Source organism: Ailuropoda melanoleuca, chromosome 15 (genome assembly GCF_002007445.2).
Source record: "Ailuropoda melanoleuca isolate Jingjing chromosome 15, ASM200744v2, whole genome shotgun sequence".
Classification (NCBI taxonomy): domain Eukaryota; kingdom Metazoa; phylum Chordata; class Mammalia; order Carnivora; family Ursidae; genus Ailuropoda; species Ailuropoda melanoleuca.
The window spans coordinates 6,326,066-6,345,023 of NC_048232.1; the positions used below are offsets into that span (position 1 = coordinate 6,326,066).

Below are 18,958 nucleotides of genomic sequence, written 5' to 3' on the forward strand. Positions count from 1 at the left end.
GAGTGCGGTGGCAGGCTCTGGACAGGAGGGACATCTTAACACGGCGATCTGAACATGATGTGTGTCGTAACTGCACCAGCCTGACCATCTCGCTCAAGAGTTCAGGAGGCCACTGCAGCAGCCCAGGAGAGATCTGACGGTGGCCTGGACCAGTGTGGTCATGATGACACACGGTCCGATCCCCAAAATACTGACGGATTCACCGATGGAACAGATGTGGAGTGTGAGGGACAGAGTCAGAAGTGACTCAGGCTTCTACTCTATTCTGTAATGCTTTATTTCATTTTTTTTTTTTAAATCTGAACCACACGTGGCCAAATGCCAGCTCCTGCTCCAGGGGCGTGGGGATTTATTATTTTCTGTCCCCTCTCGTATGTCTGAAATGTAACAGATTACAAAACTGGGATAAGTTCATCAGTCAGTGTCTGAGGTTTTTCTTTAGGGGAAGACTGTACCAGTTAGAGATCACTACTTTGCTTCTTGATAGTAATGAAAAACACACCTTTGCTTCTTAAATCATGTTAACAGTTTAGGTGCCTATTACTAAGATGCCAAATAGTGGAGACAAAGTGTTAGAATAAGTGATTTACTTTCAGCCTTTGCGCACCCATTTTACAACAGATTTACAACAAAAGTCAAGGCTTAATATTTTCTAAGATCCCCCTGGGTGGGATGTTTACTCCTTTTCTTCTACGACTCATCCTTGATGTTTCATGCCAATGAGGTTAATTAAGTAGTTTAAAAACAGCAAGTCATGGCTGATAACATATATACACTTTTGATTAGCTGATTTTATCTACTTGCTTGATCACTTTTTATAGTGCCTATCATACTGAATTGTTGTGCTCTGGTTTTAAACAAACGGAGTAAAACTTCCAAGGTTCTGTCCTTTGCTTACCAGGAAAGCACTCGCTCTCAACAGAGACCTACTGAAACCTTCCCATGCATTCTAGCTTACACACTATTTGTCTCTAAAGTCTGGAGACAGATTTTTTGTTTTAACTAAGAAATAGAGTCAAAACAATGTAAGTATGGGTCTACGTTTTCTGCAAATCTCCCAGACCACCGGATATCTTTTGTTTCATCAGCTGCTTCCCACTGGGGAACAAGTAGGATAATATCTTTTGGGGATCAGGCAACACATTGTAATTGTAAGTGGTGTTTACGGTTCTAACAGAAATCTGAACAATGTTAATACGTTTGTGGAAAACATACACACAAGAAAACACTGACACTCACTTCTTGACATGTGTAATAAATCCTACATACTCCACATATAAAGCTCAGAATTTAATTTAAAGATAACTTTTATAAGAGAAGTGTCTATGTTCATACGTTAATAAAGCAAATAATGGTGTTTGAAAAAATTCTACAGAGTGATTCCCAGCCCCGCTGCTGACACATAAGACACGTGACAAATTCCCTCATAAGGAAACCATAAAATCACTACTACAGAAAACTTCACCACCACCTCTCAATTTTAATTTGCTTTAATTACAAAAACAAATATATTTTACTATGTGTATAACATAGATATAAATATATAACAAACATATTCTCACAAAACAATGACAGCTCAGTAATTAAAGCCAAGACTCTGTTATAACCACAGGCACTTGGAAAAATTATTCCCTAAAACAATAATTCTCCAACTGTATTTCTCTAAATATCAGGAAATGCAATTATCCAAACAGGCACACCCATTTTCCAAACAAATATCCAAATTATGCCAACAATTTCTTTTCTAAAACATATTTCTAACACTTAAATTTCATAAGAAATGTATTAAAAATCTAGAGACATTTGGTAAACATTCTGGTAAACCAAAAATCTGGGAAACATTTAAGCCCTGCCTAATGGAATAATCAAGTTCAAGCAGCCGAAATTCATATACGATTATTTCCCCCTTTTTTTCACCCAATTTCTTCTTCAAATTCTTAAATAGATCTTATCACTACCTAGGTATTTAGAAAGTCCAACCACGCAGCATTTTGGGGATCTAGAAGTCCTTCGTCAATGACGTGGGCCCATCTGTACAAATGCTCTGATTACAGAAGTCGGCAGAGAGCAGAGATGGTCCACGGGACTTTCGAACTCTGCAAGTGACCGGTCGCTAAATTCTGCAGCAGAAAAAAGACTTCCCTGATCTGCTACCACGAGATGGTTCACAACGAAAAACCTGTAGGACCGTCAGAGAGGACTGTAAAGATACCTAGACTCGTGTCATTGTTTGACTCCGCAGAGCAACCACAGGATCCCGCAGGTGTCCCGTTTCATAGTCTTGCAAACCGAAGCGTGATCTGGCCACGGTCCCCCGTGAGCACCAAGACGGCAGCCCACGCGAGGCCTCAGGAACTGCAGTCCTCGCCACGGCGCTGCCCGGAATCAGGAGGCCGACCCCCTCGCTGGTACCTACCGTCCGTGTGATGTGCCCTGGGCGGGTCACAGCAGCTCTCTGCGACTAAGCCCCGTCCCAGGGCCACGCTCAGGTTGAGGAGGAAATGAGTCAGGCACGTTCAACAGGGCAAACGGTTTCACCACATCGTAACGAGACCACATTCTGCCACCACAGCCCCCTCACGAGAAGATCAACGGTGGAGGCGGAAACACTCAACGGGTATCTCCCCAGTGGGGATGAGCATGGAGGACAGAGGAGGAGAGGAGCCCAGGGGAGCTCAAGGCAGGGGCAGCACCGTGAAAGGTTGCATCTGGGATGACGCATCTCAAACCTAACCCACGGGTATTAACCTCCCAACTGGCGAACGCTACCCATCATCCAGTCCTTGGCGAGCTGGAAAAGTCAGCACAGAACCCCTGTAGTATTTGTGGGTCATTGTTAAAATCCTGCCACAAGTTTATTCTTCTAGGTAATCTCTTCCCATTTCCTCTTCTGTTATTCCATCATTCCCTCCATTTTCCTTCCCACCCGCTCTCCTTCCTTCTGGCTGCTCTCTTCCCTGAACGAGCATCCCGTCTGTCAGGCCAGCAAACCACGTTACGGAACCACAGGCGCAGTTCTTACCAACCAGAATGTGGTATGTGGTCTCAGTATGAAATTACTTGCAACCCGGCTCCCAAGTGAATTATTTTAATGTGTTATGGCATCAAACTGTTGGCTATCAGAGAGTGACCGAGCTCTGGGGAAAATTTAAATTATTGGAAATAAAAATGGAAAGAAATACTTCTTCGACATTTGGTTGCATTTTTTTTTTTTTTGGCCCAGTGTGGAGTCCAATGTGGGGCTCGAACTCACGACCCCGAGATCAAGACCTGAGCTGAGATCAAAAGTCGGATGTTCAACCAACTGAGCCACCCAGGCGCCCCTCATTGCATGTTTAAAGCCACTTCTCAGACACGTGTAAGTATTGAACCAACCCTGATCACCTAGCGATGCTAGGTCCTCTGTCAGCACACACCAGCAGCCCCGCACACGATAACCAACAGGGAATTGCGGTGGACAGATGTGGATGTCTCGAGAAGCCCAAAGTCACGGACCTCACCAGGGCAGGGAGCTGGGATACACTCCTGTGTCAAGCCACTTGTGAGACACACTTTTCCCACGATGTCGAAATCATTTACAACTTAAACTTCTCAGGATCAACAGAGGCACACTTCTGTGACAGTATGACGCCCTCCTGAACCGAAACCCTGCACATTTTCACAGAATACGAACCTTTGGGAGGTGTGAGATTGACTCCGTTTTTAAGGCACCATTGTACTGGTAAAATCCCCAAAGAATCCGCATGGCACAGCATTGAGAGTTTACTAGGTTCTGGTCTTAGGTCATCAATAGTCACTTGAAAAAAATGATTGTTAAAAACCTGAAAGAAAAAACAAACCACAGAGTCAAGGGTTAATTCCTTGGGATTTTCGCGTAAAGCTAGTATGAAATGCTGGCACGGTTTCCAAAGGCAATAAATACATTTCATCAAAATATTTCAGCACAAACTGGCACTTCAATGTATATTACTAAATTGATCCAGTTGCTAATAAGTTAAGAGTTGATCACTGCAGTCATTTTAATGGAAAGAGAAGCAAATGAGTGGTAGACACAGAAAACAGAGAAGGAAACAACAGGGGTGTCTTTAGAGAAGTCAACCAATGGCGGGGGCTGGAAGAAAACCAAACTTATGCGAGAAGACAAAGCCAGGCCTACAGCAATGCCAAGGCAGGCCCTAAAATGTTAATGGTTTCTCCTTGTCCACAGCAGGGACACATGTGCTCACACCAGATCACTCAAGAAGGTCCACCGTCTAACTTGGGGACTTCTGGCTTCATCCAGCCTCACAGCCCAACAACAACCCCAGGCTCCAGCCCAAGAAGAATCGCTCTCCCAGGCACATCCCTGCTCGGCATCCTCCCAGCCTCAACACCCACTCTGCCACAGCTCTTTCAAAGCAACAGTGTATTTTTCAAGGTGCGTCCCAAAAGTCAGTGCTGCTGGGACGTTTTCCTGACCACTCCAGTTCGAGTACAGAGCCCCCAAAGCTTTAGCCCTGCACCTCTGTCCTGAAAGTCCTCATTCCTTCCTGGGGACTGACCCCAAATGGGTCTCCCCCAACAGATGCTCTGAGGGCAGTCTCCTCTCTGTTACTCATCAAGCTGTTCCCACGACGCACAGAAAATGCTTTGTACACAGAAACTGCTTTGTACACAGGAACTGCACAGCCACTGAGTGTAAGGAAATATATATCAGTGACGAAATAAGAACAAGGCACGCTGATGGGAAGAGCAGAATGCAAAACTGGGATGGGACCCAGCACTTTTTTTTTCCAGCACTTTAAAGCATGATGGGGTTAAAGGATCTAGTATGTGAAACAGGCCAGGAAGAAAAACATCACTTTAGGAGCTCAACAGACATAAACCAGTCTTTCTTAGGAAATCCTAACACTCTTACTAAGCTATGATTCCTGGCTGCTTCATTTACAAAATACCTTCTGCAAGCAGTCGAATTAAAAATGAAAGCAGCAGAGCGCACTCACTTCTGTTCTTCTCGATGTGAATTCCGGTAAATGGTGATTGTTGTGTTGTCTGAGGTCTGCCTTTGAAAGTAGACTTTACAGAGCAAAGCACCAGACCTCACCTTCCCAGTGAGATCTTCCCTGCAGCCTGATTTAAAACCGCATCTTCCCTCCCACACTCCAGCCTCCCCCCCTCTGCTCATCCCTTCCCTGCTGTGTCTTTCTCCTTAGCATGGAACATGTAACATTCTACATGGATTTACTTACTTTGTTTGTCTCCTCGCCACCCCCCCATTAAAATATAAGCTCTGTAAAAGCAGGGACTTTTGTCTACATTCCCAGTGTCTACAACAGTGCCTACCAATGCCAATGGATGGGATATAGTCTCACATGTACATGAGCAGACACACACACACACACACACACACACAGAGGTATATTACAAGTGTGGGATTCCGGTGGCTGAATCTCTTAGCACCACTGGACCCTGTAAGCATGTGCACTAAGGAATCTCCAGAAGTTATTAAAATGCACATTCATGTGTGTGTATTCAGTATCTTCAAATCCATCAGGGTCATGGTCCACATGGTCCAGAGCCAGCAGGTCTCAGAACTAAAACCTAGGGCATTAACCAACTGGTCCAAAACTACGTGGCTCAGAGCTAGCCATAAAAGAAACAGAACCAAGACTCTTTCCCTAAATAATACGGTAGATTTCACATACACAGATATGTCATCATCATCTGTCAGTGCCATACTGTTTTAGATCACCAAAAACACCATCTAGAATCTCACTGTACAGTAAAGGTTGGGCATTTCATCCTGGATCTGCGACACAGTTAACTACTTTCCTGTCTATTGGCTTTAATGTTATTTATTTCTTCAACAGGTGTGCCATGAAGAAAAGCCTCGAGGAAAACGAAAATGAAATTTTCATTATGATGAGTAGTACCAGTGCAGCGTTACGTTCTCAAACATACTACTCTAAAACCTTTTCCAATGTCAGGAGGAATAGGTTTAATTATAAATACCGACTACATTAGGAATCTCCTGATATTTCACTCTCTGTAGGGGAGTCTTGAACCTGGGGACGTGCCCGTCGACATCCTAAGAGGCCAAAGCCCACATTGCAATCCTTACGTTCTATAACAGGGCCAACGGGAGAAGAAAAAGGGGTGCATGCAGAACAGAAAGACTGAGTGCCTTATCTTTGGTAAAAAGGATAAGAAAAGCTAAAATGAAAAAGAAAATGTACCTTTAAAAAATCAGAGAAAATATCCTCTCTGCCCCCACCCCCCAATAAGACTTACTTAGAGAAAAAATTATTTATCAGGAAACCAAACTACTGTTCCTGGAAATCTATCCAACAAGATGAGGATATTTGGGCTGACCCTAACCATAAGCAGTATGCCACATCCTGACGTGATACATTGCGATTATTTACAGGCATGAAAGTGTGAGTTTGCTACTGACGGCACTCAGCACATCTGCACCTGTTTCCTTTACTGTGTGAACACCAGGCGAAGCTGACACCATAGCCTCTTAGAATGAGGACAGGATAATATGCATCCAGGAATCACTGTGTCAGCTGCTGCTGGAACAAAGGGAAATTCTGGCCAGGCTTCCGCAAGGTATCATCCATCAGTTCTGGGAAAATGTGCACCTACCAGAATACATATTGAAGAACCCCAAAGGTTGATTTAAATGAAAAGGCTCTTAATGAAAGGTGTATGACTGTGAGGACATGAACTGCAACCCCAAAAACCATCCTGCAACTTATTCTTCAAATAAATTAATATAAGAGTTACATAAAAGTAATTTATGTTCTACAGAAAAAATATTTAGAAAAAAAGAAAAAGGCATTTCATGATTATAACCATTTCCCATACTCTGAAATACATTATCACCACTGTATTTCTCAAATTTTACCAAATCGTGAATAAAAGAACAGCATACAAAATGACTCTAAAACACTCATCACTGAATTAACAAATCCAGTCTTCCTGGGTAAAAGAAATTAAAATGGAATTGACTTTTGGACCGTTAATTAAGTTCCCTCACAAAAGACCGTTAATGGCAACATACACTGGGTAAGAATGCTGGGCTTCTTGGGGTCCCCGCCACCTGTTAGAGGGTACTTCAGGCAGAGACATGTACTGTAGGTGTGACTTCCACAGGTGACTTCCGTGAGATTATCTGCACGGCCACGGGAAATTACAATCTTGAAAGACCATCAGACCATCATAAAGATGACTTCACATTAAAGGTAATTTCGTTTTACATCTGGGAAATGCAGAGACAGGCTCTTCCTTTAGGGAAGGAAAGCCAGTGGCAAAAAGGAAGCGGATGCAGGGACGCACACTGGAGATGGGACACCGGCGGGCATTTGCTGAATGCAAGTCGACCACACCAAGGACTGCCAGTGGACGAGGACCAAGTGACTACTGCAGTGATTACCGTGTGTGACTGCCGAGCAGTTCGTGCAAACGAGAACGGGAACAAATGGACGCGTGGGTGTGACCCAGGCCAAGCACAGAAGGTGGCACATATTCGTGGCAGAGTTCATTGCTGTAACTCAGCTGTGCACCTGCACCTCGTTCAAGGTCACTCAAGGACATCGACAGTGCGGTCCATATGAACCCCAATCTCTCCTGCAGCAGGAGGCACGTGACCAGCCTGGCTGTCTGCAACCAGTGACATAAGGGGTGCTTGGGACAGCGTGGCCCGGGGAGAAGGCGCTCGCTCCCCGGCCGGCGTGCTGTTCGGCCCCAGTGTGCTGTTCACTGCACTGCGGCCCGCCCTGGAGCCAGCACATTCCATCTGGCCCCCTGTGAGCAGGTCGGCGGGAGGTGGAGGTGAAGAGCAAGGGAGGGAAGCTCACCTTGGTCACTGATGCAGGACAGATATGAAAGGGCTCGCTCAAATTCACTGTTTCTAGCTTCATCCCAACTGTGAAGAAATGGCTTCGCAGATCTGCATGATCCTGTGGGGGGAAAGGACAGAGACGCTGAAAGCTGACGGTAGTGTAAATGAACTCGGGCGCTGTCTAGACGCTCTCCTTAAACATTTTATCGGGTAACTAAAATCGGATTGAAATAATTAACCCTCCCCGTTTCAAATCTCTCATTATTGCAAGATACTCTGGATTCAATTATTTTCTGCAGGCTAAATTGCTTTTCCCAGGGAAGGAAACAAGCCTTTGTGGCCATGCTTAAATTTACACTAAGCAAAACAATTCCCGTTGCCCTGCTTTGATCTTCTAGGAGCTCTAAGTGAAGCACCTCAGAGTAATGGGGCAATCAGTCATCAGAAACACACAGCAGGTGCATCTTCAGGAAACGTGGCCTCTTGCTCCTGGAGCTACTTCGTGGGGCTTCGGGAGACCCGGTGGCTGACACGGCTCGCCCCCGCCTCCTGTGCCCAGGAGCACACAGCTTATCAGTTACTGGTGGTAAGCCGCCAATCTTGGGAATGCGCGCCTATAAAGGTCCAATGCAGCCCTGCACACAATCAGAACCTGATTCCTGCTCCAGAAAGATGAGCAACACCCCCAGTTTAATAGGTGTCTGACAGTTTTATAATCCACTCACAGCAACCGTATGTGTGCGAGATAGAGCCTTCCTGCCTTCCCAAGAAAACAAATTTCAATATCCACTTTCCCTATCCGGCAATAGATGAGGCTGGCTGGACTCTGGATACCAGGATTTATTTTGCTGAGATGGAGGTCATCTCATAACTCACAGCCCGGATAAACGCTGGTGGATAGATAAACGTATTTGCAGCCCGTCCCTGAGGGCATTACAGCTGCAAATAAATCCTGCTATTTCTAAATACATCAATGGGCTGGGAAGTAACACAAATACCGAGGGATCTATTACTTTCTTTTATCTGCTAATCTAAAGTGGATTTTTAATTAATTCAATGATGTCATTCCACATGTGACTCCGAGGATCGTTAGCAGAGTCCCGCGGGGCTGGGACCGCTCCCCCAGCAAAAGCTGCTCGGGGCAGGTGGTGGAGAAAGGGGACCACAGAAGACCTGCTTACGAAACTCCGCATCACTCCACTGCTTCACCAAAGACAGTGCAGACTTCAGACACCCACAGAACCACAAGGACCCTGTCTCATGTCGCCACAGCCGTCTGCAAAGGGATCTACACCCAGTGGGCGCACAATAAATGCTGGGTCTGGCCGAAGCAAACGGTACCGCATCTGGGGGAGGGGTGAGGGGGTGTCCGACAAGAAGGGATGTGTTCAGTATGCAACGACATATGATAAAAACTAATGGAGAGAGCAAGCCCGTTCTCAACCTTTACCAATTCCTTAAGAACTTAACAACCAACACTTGACAAAAATCATATGCACACGAGGCAAAGCACAAGGAAATATTCTTAGGTGCAGGAGATGTTTTTATTGTTTTATACTGATAAAGATTTTATTTATTTATTTGAGAAACAGCGAGCGAGCACAAGCGGGGTGGGAGGAAGGGAGGGGCAGAGGGAGAAGCACACTCCCCGCTGAGCAGGGAGCCCCACGCCGAGTTTGATCCCCGGACCCCAAGATCCTGACCCAAGCAGAAGGCACATCATTAACTGACTGAGCCATCCAGGCATCCCTACAGCATTTATTTTTAACGGTGGCTGGGAAGCTGGCTCAAAAAAAAAAAAAATCAAAAGGAACAGTACAGAGAGTTAATGCATATTAACACACATCAACCACAGTGCCAAGGCAGGGCCAGAATCCACCAGGGATGAGACAAAAGTGGTAAACTTGAACCAAAAAGCACGAGCTGACACCTGTAGGAAAAGACCGAAAGTTACAGTTCCTGCCAAACATCAACACCCTCCCAGTATCTCACCATCAGGGGAGCTGAGGCACATTAGTGGGTTGTGCAGATAAAAACTTTTCCCCTTTTAAGTACAAGAACCCTTTCCCCTTTTGAAAGAAGGAATTACTCCCAAGTTGTAATATAACACAAACTTTGCCCGAATATAGTCAACAAGTTGAAGCAGTCGTTAATTTCCCGCTTGACAAGACAGGAAAGCCTTCAGGTACTAAGGACGCACGTGTACTCCAGCTGAGCCTCGAACAACGCAGCAGTTAGGGGCGCCAACCTCCCGCACAGTCGAGAATCTGCATATAACTTCTGACTCCCCAAAAAGTTATGAGCCTACTACTGACTAGAAAAGCCTTACTGATCAACCCCTTAAACAGTCGATTAACACATATTTCGTATGCTGTCTGTATGATAATGCATTCTTACAATGAAGTAAGCTAGAGAAAAGAAAACGTTAGTAAGAAAATCATGGAGATGGGTAGTAAGGAGGGCACGTATTGCATGGTGTTATACGCAACTAATGAATCATGGAACTTTACATCAAAAACCAGGGATGTACTGTATGGTGACTAACATAATAAAAAATATTATTATAAAAAAAAAGAAGAAAGAAGGCTTGATGGTCAGAAACAGATAATGAAGAAAAAAAAAAAGAAAGACAGAAAGAAAATCATGGAGAGAACACATTTCCAGCACTCGACTGTATCTACCGGAAAAAAATCTGCATGTAAGTGGAGTTCAAATCCACACGGTTCAAGGGTCCACTGTGTAATAAACGGCCTAGACAAAGGTAAGGTTTTCGCAGAAGTTCTGTTTCTCTCTGCTATCAGATGTCCCTCCTTGCTGCCGTGTTCCCTCTCATTACTCACTGCTACAAGGCTAAACATTCTCGAGATGTGGCTCAGCAATAATAGGAAATGTGTAACTTCTGGCTGCCTCTGCCCCAGCACTCTCCTTGCAACTTTGATCCATCACCTGGCTTTGCTTCTCCTTTCTGTTTCTGCCGTCCGGGGTTCCTGACAACATTCTGGGCTTCTGGTCTACCCACTGTCTTCAGCCCCTCTTGATTTCAGGTCTGCGCCCACTCTTTGCCCCAGATACTTCTGTTCCTACCGTTGCTGTGAGTGGAGCCAGCTTTCCAAGTAGGGCTGATGCAGGACTGAAAGACCCTCTCTACGTTCCAGGCTCTCAGTTTGACTTTGACCACTGACACGAAGTCTCTAGCCACATCTACACCCCTCCATCAATGCTCCGAGCCCTACCAGATACCAGTGCTGCACCAGGAACCCTACACTACTAGATGTCCCTTAACAGCTGCCTTATTTTATTCACAGTTGTCTGGTGGGACCAGGCACTGGCTGCATCAAGGCTTAGGGCAACAATTTGCTCCTCAGATAACCTCCTTCCAGAGCTGCAGCTGGTGTTAAAAGTGTTTATAGTTCATGGTTTCAGGGTATTCTGCAAATACTCTATCTCTAGGTAAAGAGGGGATCATTTTGTGCAGAAATCACACACTCTTCCCTCTTTCCTGGAGTGGCCATGTGCTTGTTTGTCAACCACTGCCTCTGTCTTTCTGCTCACCCATAAAAAATACCATTCATATCAAAATACAAGGCCATATGGGAGATGAAAAGATTAATGACATTAATATTTTTTAAAAATTAAAATGGTGTTGACAGTATTTTATCTCACTGACATTAAAATATTTTTAAGCAACTGAGGGGCGCCTGGGTGACTCAGTCGGTTAAGTGTCTGCCTTCATCTCAGGTCATGATCTCAGGGTCCTGGGACTGAGCACTGTGTCAGGCTCCCCGCTCAGCGAGGAGTCTGCTTGTCTCTCTCCCTCTGCCCCTTGTGCTCTCTCTCTCTCTCAAATAAATAAAATCTTTTTTAAAAATCAAATATTTCTAAGCAATTTAGGACTAAAGCTCAGTGAGCAAAGGTTTACAAAGCAGTCTTCTCATTGTCAGTCATGGCTCAGGTTTCCTACATCTGAAACTACTTCTAGCTTTCAATGACTTGCAAGCACACAGACCTCTGCCTTGTAGAAATGCATCTGTTTTGTTCCAAACTATGTGAAAATTCTTCAACCCTATCGTTTCACATATTGAAAAAGGAAGCCAGACATTATGAGAAGTAACTGCATCCAAACATGGGCGTTTATATCCTGGTCTCAAATAATCCACATCTATGCAGAAGAGCCTCTTAAACGCAAACTCTCAATTTCAGAGACAAGCCCGGCAACTACGCAACACGCTCCTGTATCCCCAGCCCCACCTTCCACTTTCTTAAAGTCNAAAAAAAAAAAAAAAAAAAAAAAAAAAGAACAATCCTTCAATGACCACCCATTTCAAAAGCAAGTCAACACCATGAAAATTTTTAAAATCCAGGAGCAAAGACGGATGATGATACTGAGTCTGATTATGACTGTACACCTACCGCTCTGATGCGTCTGTCCTTCATGAACGATGATGTCAGAAACGTTTCACTACAGAGGCAGAGAGTATCTGCTCACAGGGCTGGCACTGACACCTCCCGCCGGCCCCCGGAGCCCTTGAAACACACTGGACAGGCAGCCACGTGTGCAGGGCAATATTGCCCAGCCAGGGATGAACTCTCCCATTTGTGTTCCACCATTCATCCTATGAAGACCCCAACAAGTATTTATTGAAGTACGTTGAAGAAATGTCCAAAACTAGATGGATTTCTTGATATTCATTCCAATTCCATATTCTATGGTTCACTCAATAAACATGCAGTAAACACCACCAAGGTACCACACAGAGTACTCCATGACGCAGAAAACACACACACACGTACGCACACATCATCAGAGGGAGAAGGAAAAAAACAAAGAACAGCTATCGAAGATCCAGGCTTGAAGAAATTCCAGAACGAACATTTTTACTGCAGCTAGAATATAAAAATCACTACTGCCACGACGACGGCGATCCGAGGATTTACAGGAGGGAATCTTAATTTGGAATAGGAAAGCACATGACTTGGAAGGGTAAAGAAAAGATTATGGGAAAGTGGCTTGGTAAATTTAGCTCGGGAGTCTGGGCCTTCAAATACCGGATTTAGGCATTTAAGTCTGATCAAAAAAGGCAAAGGGAGTCACTGACACGCCTAAAAAATACAGAATTTTTTATGGTAATTAAAGAATTCAATGCCAGTAAATTTCCGAGTAAGACAATGCACAGACCTTCTGAGCTCTGTGTGTGTGTGTGTGTGTGTGTGTGTATAGGTGTGTGTGTGTAAGTACATTCATATTCATATACGAGGAAAGGTACAGATCCTCTCATTGAAAAACAAATTTAATCGCCCCCAGACCATTTACTTAGGGCTGCTCGTGCAGTCAGAGTACACGCATTCATTTACGCAAACACCAGCTAATCCTTCTCGATGTTAAAAAAGAGAGAGTTCCTGGCCCCTGAAGATGATCTGCAAAACTGATTATCTACTGAGAGAGAATGGAAAATTCACTGTGGTTTGAAAGATTCATTCTGGCCTTTGCAAAAGCTCTAGAGAGCCATTCACACCTCATAGTTATCGGATCAAGAATGACGTTACTCCTGAAATCAGGAAGGATTCCTAAATCCTCAGCACGTTCACAAATATGCCTGCCACATTCAAGAAATACTGTTTATTTAAATGTACCGGAGTCCAGTTAAATTGCTTACAGAAAAACTTTCATTTAAGAAACGCGGGCAATGTCATTCCCATCTACACTCATCGCTACACGTTTTATTCTTGCCCTAAAGTAGTTTTATATTGATCAGAAGTAAAACGCCGTTCATTTTATTGGAGGACTGTCTTACCAGCCTACCTTAACAATCGCTCTTCAGGGAACCTTATTTTCAGTGGAATGACAATGTAAAAGAGATTATGTATACATCCACTTCTGTTTTCCATCAGCTTTATTCTCGCCAGAACCCAGGAGTTCCTGCACTCTCGCACTACCATTCAGGCACTCTGCACTGAGAATAATCTCGTTTAGCACATGATACCAAGCACAGAAACAGCAACAACTCAACATATTGTAAATACCTGTGAGCACTTTCTCCTATTACCATTTTCCCCTCACAGCAGACTACAGGGGAGTATCCAACCTACAGTAAGGAAATTAAGACACAGAGAGGTTAAGTTATCTAAGCAAGGACACACAGCTCACCAGTGAAGCCAGATTCAAACCCAAGTGCTCTGACTACATCCATGATTAGCTTCAAGTTATAGACCGGACTGGGAAGCAAAGGCCAAAAAGGATCTTTTATTTATTATTGCTAATTGGTAAACAAATAAAACTCTTGTAGCCTATGGACTCCTAAAATTTTAATTCAAAGACAGATACTGCCAGGTTAAAAAGTAACGGATATTAGTACTCCTCATTTCCTTAACCTCCAATTTTTGCTGTTAATTCATAATACATTTTTAATGGCTTATGAAAACAAGTGTGTCAGAGAATTGTGACACTCAAAATTACCCTCTAACTGTTCATATACAATCAGTGTTCATCAAAAATGAACAGGTGATTTTTACTAACTGCTTTCATGTGTTCCGTAAGCAATGAAGATTTAAGAACCCAGCAAAATGCTTATGGTGCCTTGTAAGCAAGCCATCCTTCATCGGTACCCGTCGCCTCACATGATCAATGTTAACCCAGACAGGTTAATCTGATGAACGTGGTTAATCGAGTCCACGTCCCTGGCTACAAAGTGCACACGACTCTCAACCCGTCAGTAATAATTTCAATACTACGTGTTAAGCATCAATCTACACGGAAGGAAGAGGAAGCCGATGCAGCTCCTGATGCTGAGAACCTTGAAATTTAGTTAGAAAATGACGAAGGAGGGACCAAGACAAAGTGTCACGCTGGAAAAAGAAGTGCGGACAAACCACAGTGTCTTTGGCTATTCGGCTTTACAGCTCCGGCTGATGTCTCACTTTTGTTCACCCGAGACGCAGAGGTCAAGGAGATCGGACAACCTCAGGGCATACCCCCCCCCTCGCCGGTGCACAAGGTCCATGCGAGTCACCCACTGCTTCCAACATCAGCCTCTGCCGGGGTCCCTGCCTTGGAAGGGACTGCCATGCCTGGAAAAGGTCCTAGCTGCTTCTGGAAGAATCAAACACAGCTACCAAAGGAACACCCCTGCGTAGAGCAGTCTTCATATTAGTCATCCGTGAGTAAGCACCACCCCAAACTTCTCTGGCAGAGTGATAAAGCTGCAGGGTGAGCAGCGGAGTGCTTTATAAAACAGACAAACGACTCTGAGTGTTAATCTACAGGAGGCTATGAAACATACTCCGCAGGACACAGGAAGAAGAGGAGACGGGGAACATGGAACATTCCATTGTTTTCGGTGCCCCTCATCGGCCACATTCCTCCCTGAACCTGGCTCATCTCTGCATTTATCTTAGGGCCTGGAAGAACTGCATGTTATGCCCTCAAAATGTGGCAAGTGGCTGTCACAGACTCCTGAAATAGCTGATGCTTCCTGCCACCCTGCTTCAGTAGAGAAATACACTGCACGTGACAGGACAGTATGAAGAATGGGGCACCGGGGAGAATGAGTTCAAACTAACTAACACGATACAATTAAAATGCACTTGGCAAGGATTTCCATGTAAGAAAAGCAGTGCGTCCCTCCCTGTGCGAAACCAGACTCCTAACCCACATTCCACAGTCAAATGCTACAGGAGAGTTTCCCGGGCGGGGGGGGGCAATATAGGCTCAGTCTTTAATTCTTTGCTTTCTCCTTTTTGCATATGTTGATATGAAATAAAATGGGCAAAAAGCAGATAGGCAATTTGCCCCTCCCCTGCTTTTTTTTAAGCGCCAAAATCTCTCTCTTTTTTTAAGTAGGCTCCACGCTCAGCATGGAGCCCAACACAGGACTCGAACTCACAACCCTGAGATCAAGAGCTGAGCTGAGATCAAGAGTCGGACGCTCAACTGAGTGAGCCACCCAGGCTCCCAGAGCACCCAAATCTCTTAGTGTATCAACAAAATTACTGCACGGTGTCATTTTATTCAGTTTCGACATGGCAGTTTTTAGGCCCACAGGGTACTCAAAACATTGCACATGCATCTTTTCGAAAGCCTCAATTAATTTACATAATTTCTAAGAATAGGCTTCAGTGAAGTCAAAGGAAGGTTTTAATTAGTATTACATTCAAATTGATATATAATGAACTGTGCTTTAACGCCTTTACTCATATCAGCATGATATGGCATGCTAAAAAAAAAAAAAGACCCAGTGCAATTTATCATATTGTTCCTCTTTTTGTTTTAGCAGAAATCTAATGCTCGTATGTTCACTAGAAAATTACTCTCATTATCGTAGTTTCATCTAAAAATGGACATTAGGATGCCAGCATTTATTAAATCAATAGCATTATTACACTTTAATTCCACAGCACTGAATTAAATTTAGCCAATGAAATATTTATTACGAAAATGTAATAAAAAATCTGTACACCGAACACTAATCAGCATTTCCATTCTTCACTTACAGCTGTAAATAGTCGTTTTATCTACTAGTCATGCAGTAAATCAAGTTAAAAAACCGTAATGAGAAAATGCAGTACTATATACTTCAACCTGAACCGCAAGATTTATAACAGGTAACGAGAGTAGACCTATTTCACAGTTAAGTCCAAAAACTGGTACACTAGCTTAAAAAAAAAAAAAAAGAAGGAAAAGAAAAAGAAAGCAGAGCACTGAGAATGCCTTTCATTGATTAACATTTAGCACCATAAAAGCATTTGTAAGTGGCAAGAAATGCAACCTTACTTACAGCAGCACTATGGGAAAAACCAGGGCTGATTTTGTGTGTTTAGGTAAACAGTGATTACATTCCCACACTTATTGCATCCTCTCCCCAATAAAGCCAGGGCCTCTCTTCCCGTCTCCACAGCAACGCCCTGGGCTGAGGAAGAGCACGGTGGCCGCTCTGGGGGAAGTCCAAGCTTCACAGCCCAGTGATGGAACGTGGCTGACATACTGTTGGCTGCCCCTTCTGCTGACAGCCCCAAATGCAACCCAACGGCTGTCTTGGAAATTATGAACATGGTCCTGAACGGTCCCCACTAGGGTGGACGCGACCCTTCAGAGATAGAAAGCAGAGCGGGTAATGAGCACCACTTTTCCACAAAGCAGGCTGGTTTTGTGCTCCGATCCTTCCAGACATGGACAGCAGCGACTGTAGCCCAGAGAGTGTGAGCTAACCTGAACGGTGTTCAGGTGGAAAAGATCCCACAGTTTTAAGGGCCAAGTGCCAGGCAGCCTGGCATGGACCTAATACCGGTGAAAAGTCTCAAGCGTCTTCCTCACATCCCGGCTGTCTTCACTGCTAACCAGTCCACCGGTTTCCAGAGGAAGAAAGTATTCATTCTCTGGACTAAGGCCTCTCCACCTCAGCACTGTTGGCATTTGGGGGCCAGATAACTCTTTGCCTCACCCACGAGGCACCAGTGGCAGGCTCCCACATGTGGCCATAGAAACGCCTCCAGACGTTGCCACACGCCCCCTGGCGGGCAAATCCTCCCCGGCTGCGAACCACTGATCCGGATCTGGTCAAGAGACAAGTCGGGTCTCGCTGAGAGGTCACGTGCATGTGTGGGCTCCTCCCTCTTCACTTTCCATGAGCCCCCTTGGTTCTCTTTGCCTCTGTCTCCAACATTTATTCAACCTGGAAGCTCTCCACAGTCTCTTGGTTTGATGAGTCCTGCAGACCAACCCTTTCAGTTTTGACTTCTAGATGCTGTCCCAACAAGGCCTGGAAATCCTGACTGGGTATCTGGGCCAGTCTACACTGCAGATCCAGGGTTGTTACTTACCCTCCCAAGGCCACTGCTCTGAACATGTAGTGTATGACATGAGAAGATGCTGTGACGGAGAAAGGGAACAAACACGGCACACTCACAATATGCTGCTGTGCCACAGATGCCCTGCATATAACACAATGACGATACACGACTCACGTTCTCGTTAACCTGCCTGCCTCCCTCCAAGGCAGCAAGGGGTTTGGTATTTGTAAGGAGTAAACTCTCACTTCAAACCTACAGACAAGCAGACCAGTCACCCAGTGGGAACTGTTCCCTGAGGAAAGCTTTACCCACTAGGCCACCTTGACATGGCCAGGCCAGAAAACCCTACTCAAACTGGCACACACCGTCAGGAAATCCGTTATGTCCTGGAACACACCTTTCCACTCCAGGCTGCTGGTTAAGGGAGCAGGCATCAAAATCATACACGGGCCAGGTCCATTCCATCCTTCTCCACACTCTGGGGGACCACTTCCCTCAGTTCAGCTCTCCTCAGGGCCTGAACACGGCTGCAGAGTCCCAGCATCCTCAGCCCAGCGGGATAAAGTGCAGGGGAAGAGGAGAGAGCCGCCTCTTCCCCACGCCTCCTCTGGAAAGGTCACCTGTGCTAGAAACCATGCAACTGGCTTCCTCAGATACTGCCGACCCAAACTGGTCACAGGCCTCTTCCCAAGCCCACCGCTGTCCCGTAAAACGGGGCCCCTCCTCCTGGCCCACCCCGGGATTCTACTTCTAACCGGGGAACACCTCCAGCCTCTGGAGGACGGGCATTTGCAAGAAACACAGGCACTTGCTCAAAGGACAATAAAGAATCATCCTGCCCTAAAAGCCGACAGAGCCTCTGTCAGAGGAGACTGAACAAGGAGGGGTCACTCAGCATGTCCCAGCCCACACGACACTCTGATAGGCAAATCCTTCATACTCTCGGGATTTCTGTTCTCCACCTTTGTTGCACTAACACTCGTTGGGCTCAGCGTTTAAATACCCTCGTTTACTTCTAGAGACTGTTCAAAAGCAAGAGGAAAAAGATCTCGGCCCCGGGGATTCAGGTAGGTCTGTGTGTGCGTCCTGGTTCCACCACGGGCTCCCGGCACAGGGTAGGATGAGGGATCAACTTCTCTGAGCCTGGAGACTCCCCGAGTGTCTGGGAAGACCAAGGAGGCCTGCTGTGTCGAGCTGCTGTGCAGATAACGTCACAGCACGTGGAGAGGGCCCAGTGCCATTTCTCCCACCCTGCGGGGCTCAGTGATCCGAACTCTCACCGAGACAACAATCTCCCGCGGGAGCATGACGCTGGCGTTCATGCCAAGTATCCCCAGCTTTACCTGCGCT

The 18,958-nt window shown here is 45.4% G+C and overlaps 1 protein-coding gene across 1 annotated transcript in view; it reads right to left on the bottom strand.

The window, feature by feature from the left end:
• SFMBT2 (Scm like with four mbt domains 2) overlaps positions 1-18,958 on the bottom strand; it is a 234,767-nt gene that overhangs the window by 88,827 nt on the left and 126,982 nt on the right. The window contains exons 8-9 of the mRNA XM_019808390.2: positions 7,842-7,943; positions 3,674-3,821 (exon numbers count right to left, since the gene is read on the bottom strand). Coding sequence (XP_019663949.2) covers positions 3,674-3,821; positions 7,842-7,943 — 250 coding nt within the window. The remainder of the gene's footprint in view (positions 1-3,673; positions 3,822-7,841; positions 7,944-18,958) is intronic.